This window comes from Hibiscus syriacus, unplaced genomic scaffold (genome assembly GCF_006381635.1).
Source record: "Hibiscus syriacus cultivar Baekdansim isolate YM2019G1 unplaced genomic scaffold, ASM638163v2 tig00111067_pilon, whole genome shotgun sequence".
Taxonomy (NCBI): Eukaryota; Viridiplantae; Streptophyta; class Magnoliopsida; order Malvales; family Malvaceae; genus Hibiscus; species Hibiscus syriacus.
This window is the reverse complement of record NW_024062969.1, coordinates 888,606-892,965: the sequence shown is the minus strand read 5'-3', so window position 1 is coordinate 892,965 and position 4,360 is coordinate 888,606. Positions and strand designations below refer to the sequence as shown.

General features: G+C 33.0%; 1 protein-coding gene across 1 annotated transcript; it reads left to right on the top strand.

Moving 5' to 3' along the window:
- Window positions 1-2,012: 2,012 nt before the first annotated feature.
- On the top strand, window positions 2,013-4,029 carry LOC120151683 (putative F-box protein PP2-B12). Its single transcript, XM_039164063.1, has 3 exons — window positions 2,013-2,388; window positions 2,711-2,829; window positions 3,253-4,029. Exons 1-3 carry the CDS (start codon window positions 2,062-2,064, stop codon window positions 3,752-3,754), a joined length of 948 nt encoding a protein of 315 aa, XP_039019994.1. The 5' UTR covers window positions 2,013-2,061; the 3' UTR covers window positions 3,755-4,029.
- The last annotated feature ends 331 nt before the right edge of the window (window positions 4,030-4,360 follow it).

Below are 4,360 nucleotides of genomic sequence, written 5' to 3'. Positions count from 1 at the left end.
AGCGAAAAGCATACACCATGGTACACCGTCTGGTGTCGCACAATAGATGTCGTCCATAATCAAGGCGAAGATGTAAGGGCTAAGAGCCGGGTGGAGTCCGATTTCCACCGGGAAAGCCTCGGTGTCGCCAACTGTAGTGCTGACGTATGTAGTAGATCTACAATACATATCACGAATCTCCCGGATATAAGCAGTTGGGATCCGTCTCGTTTCCAAAGTCTTCCAGATCGTATAAAATAACATTTCGAATTAATTCAAACATTAAAATTAATATGATTTAGAAAATTTTGTCAATCATTTTGATGATACTAAGAGCAATTGACATCCTCTCGGTGTCCCAATAAAAAAGGGTAAACTAAGCATTTAGTATATAAACTATCAGTTTTGATCCGTTTTAATGCCTAAATTTTTAATTTTTTCAAAATCTTATCTAACGTTTAGTTTTTGTAACATTTTAGTACCCACCATTAAAAACTTAATGTGTTTAGTACCTTAACTATCAATTTTGATTTGTTTTAGTACCTAAACTTTCAATGTTTTAAAAACTTAATTTTAAATTTTGAACATGGTCCTAAAATGAAACAAAAACTAAACTTTAGGTATGGTTCTGAAAAATTGAAAGTTTAGGCACTAAAACGGACAAAACTAATACATTAAGTACTAAATAATTCATAAATTTTAAATTATATTTTTATATTTTTATAAAATATATATAACATCTTAAAAATAAATTTAAAATTTAAAATGTGATATTAATTATTAGTACTATTTAGTCCAACGAAAGAAGAAAAACAAAAAGAATTAAAACGATGGTTTAAGTATTACAGCTGGCAGTTTGCCAGTTGCTTTCAGCTGGGAAAAACGAATTAAATGATTTTTTTAAAATATTTGAAAAGTTAAATATAAAATCAGAATATATATATAAATAGAATATGACAGAATGAAATATGGGTGGTGAGTATAGTATTAAATTTCGGCTGAGTTAGTTGTTTTGATTGTGATGTATAATTGTTGTCATTGCGGTATTATAGTTGTGGACAAGGATTAATATATGATTTTATGATACAAGTAAATTTAAATTTTTTTAGAATAAATAGATTTATAAAATTTTAAAGGGATGGATAATTTTTTTAAGTAAAAAATAAAAAATTGAAAATATATATTTAATTTTTTTGAGCAATAACAATTGGATTTTATCAATAATGGAATGAATCGAAATTATATCTTATTAGAATAAAGAGATAAATTTGGAGACAATAATCACCTAAATACTCGAAGAAAAGTAAATAAAAAACTTAAAAATACAAAAAAAAATTAAAACCTTCTATTTATCATACAAACTCTTTGTTTATGTCGAATGAGATGCTTGAAGAAGTGATAAACAAGTGAAGAGCGAACCAAATAATATGGCAGGATGTTTCGCTACACAATTTTGATTACATCAACAAATAATCTTTTACCAAAAGAGAAAAAAAATGTACTGTAAAATATGAGGATCGTACCACAAGAACATATGAAACGTATGCCATAAGAGTAGAAAAAAATCATGTCACGTTGACAAAGATGTTTATTCAAAATTAAAAAGACTAAATAAAAAAAATATAAAGACATAATATAAAAAATAAAATAACTAATATTCTTCGACGGTCAACAATCAATATTAAAATTAATGTTATCGTCGACTAAATAAAGATAAAAAAAATAGAGAAGATAATACATAAATATTAAAAGAAAATTAGGTTAAGAGAACAGAGAAATAAAATATATATTTATTTTAAATGTATGAGGATGATTATCCATGCTCATTCATCTTGATTTATTCCGAATTATAAATTTTTCGGTGTAATTTACTTTGTTAAGAATAATTAGTGTTATATTTCATTGTGACCACAATTCAATAGTGACCGACAAGGACAGACGGTGAATGTTTGAGATGAAGGTTCCAATGGTGCCTCTCCATTACTTTCCCTTATAACTAAAACGCTTAAACCCAGAGCTTTCTACATTTATCTTCCTCTCCCCTATTACTTCTGCTCTCTTCTTTCATTCTGATTTGCCTTAATGAAATCGGAGGTTTCTGAAATGGAAGGCGGAGACGGTGGCTGTAGCAGCGGAGCTGGAAGGAGCAGTTGCGACACCTTCGCCCTTAGTGAACTACCTCAAGATTGCATCGCCCACGTCATTTCGTTCACTTCCCCTCGAGATGCCTGTCGCTTGTCGCTTGTTTCGACTACCTTTAAATCGGCGGCTGAATCCGACACCGTCTGGGAGAGCTTCCTGCCGTCGGAATACCAGGCTTCGATTCCCTCATCTCTCTGTTGCTCTTCCAAGAAACAACTTTATCTTAGCCTTTGTGAAAATCCCCTCCTCATCAATGGGGGCCGAAAGGTTTGACTTTTTGTTTATTTAATTTCCATTTCAAACTGAAAACTGAATTATTCGATTCCGATTTAGAATTGTTTTTTTCAACTTTGAGATGCTTTACATTATAATTTCAAAATTTTTAAAAAAATAGTACTCATTTGTTTCGAGGTCTCGAGTTTGAGCGTTGACAACCAGTGTTAACTCTAAAATGTTGAGTGTCTCTGAATAGATATTAATTTTTGTTGACTTCAAATTTAAAAGAAAAATACAAATATGATTGATTTTGTTCTTGATCCATGGACATATTGACCTAGTTTTTTGTCGGATGTTGATTTCGATGCAGCAGAGTCTTCAATTTGAAAGAGGGAGTGGCAAGAAAATTTATATGCTATCTGCCAGGGACCTCTACATTGTGTGGGCTGACACTCCTACGTATTGGAGGTGGATTTCAATACCTGAATCCAGGTACTTTAAAATGCATTCACTGAAGGTGATAACAATTGGGCTGTAAACTAGTCTGGTCGAATTCGAGTATTGTTGAACTCGACTCAAAAAATTTAAAGCTGAGTTCAACTCGATTTGAAAACTTGCGAGCTTAATATTTTCAAACTAGACTTGAGCTCGAAAAGGTTTTAATTTGAAACATTTTTAAACTTAGCTCGACTAAAGCTCAAACTCAAGTTCGAACTTGAATTCGAATCTGAATCCAGGTACTTTAGAATGCATTTACTGAAGATGATAACACCACGATATGACTATACACATATTTGTTTGGAGATCGTATTTCCTATATATATATGTCTGAATATATATGTAATTTGATGTGTGTAATAAATAACTCAAGGAAAATGAATTGCTTGTTCTTACAATTTATGATAAACATGTCAGGTTTGAAGAGGCAGCAAAGCTTATTAATGTATGTTGGCTCGAAATCCGTGGGAAGATTGCAATCTCCATGCTCTCACCCATGACGCACTACAAGGCTTACCTTGTATTCAAGCCATCCAGTGGAGCTTACGGGTTCGGTTTCCATCCTGCAGAGGTTAGTTTCGGCCTTGTTGGCACTGAAGGTTATAAGAGAACCGTCTACATGGATGCAGACAGAGGCCTCCGCCAACGTTACCAGATTGTACCAAGACGAATTGGGCTTTTCACCCGTTCCCGTTTTCTCGGGTTGCAAAATCCGGCACCTAGAACTGTGGCCAGTGATGATGATCAATATCCAAAGGCTAGAGGAGATGGGTGGCTGGAGGTCGAATTGGGTGAGTTATTCAATGATGGATGCACCGATGGCGAACTGGAAATGAGTGTTTTGGAGGTAAAAGGTGGCTATTGGAAGGGTGGTCTCATTGTCCTGGGGATTGAAATCAGGCCTAACCTCTGCAAATGATTTCGATCGGCAACAGGTATGTTCAATTATTTTCCGACCCTGTTTATATATCGAGAGTTAAAATCTCGAACATGTGGTGTTCATCGAATTTGTGTCAAGATGTGAATACTGTTTGAAAAATAACTAGTTAACTAAGGGTTACCTCGGATTGGCATGCAAAATTTTTGACATCTCTCAATTGAATGATTACACAAGACCTAGTCAATTTTGTGTGCTTGTACTGGATGATATTTGTTACGCAATGTAGAGACAGGATAATTAACCTTTTCTAGAAATTTATTGCTGAATCCGTTCTTTTCTTTATGTGATGATATTTATTTTGGCATTTCCCATATCAAGAAAAATATGAAAACGTGTAACCCCCTAGACCCGGCCTATGCGTTTCGACTAAGTCTAGTGGATCACATTATAATTATTAAAGACATTTTTCGAAACCGTTATTCCATCAATATAAAATCACATTATAAAAACATGAAATTATAAACAATTTATACTATCAAAATCCAACTTGTAAATATAGTACAAATAAATAATAATTTAATTTAAAACATGTCTTCAAATTCAAAATCACAATAAACCGAGCAGTAGTAGCAAAAGTGTTATCAT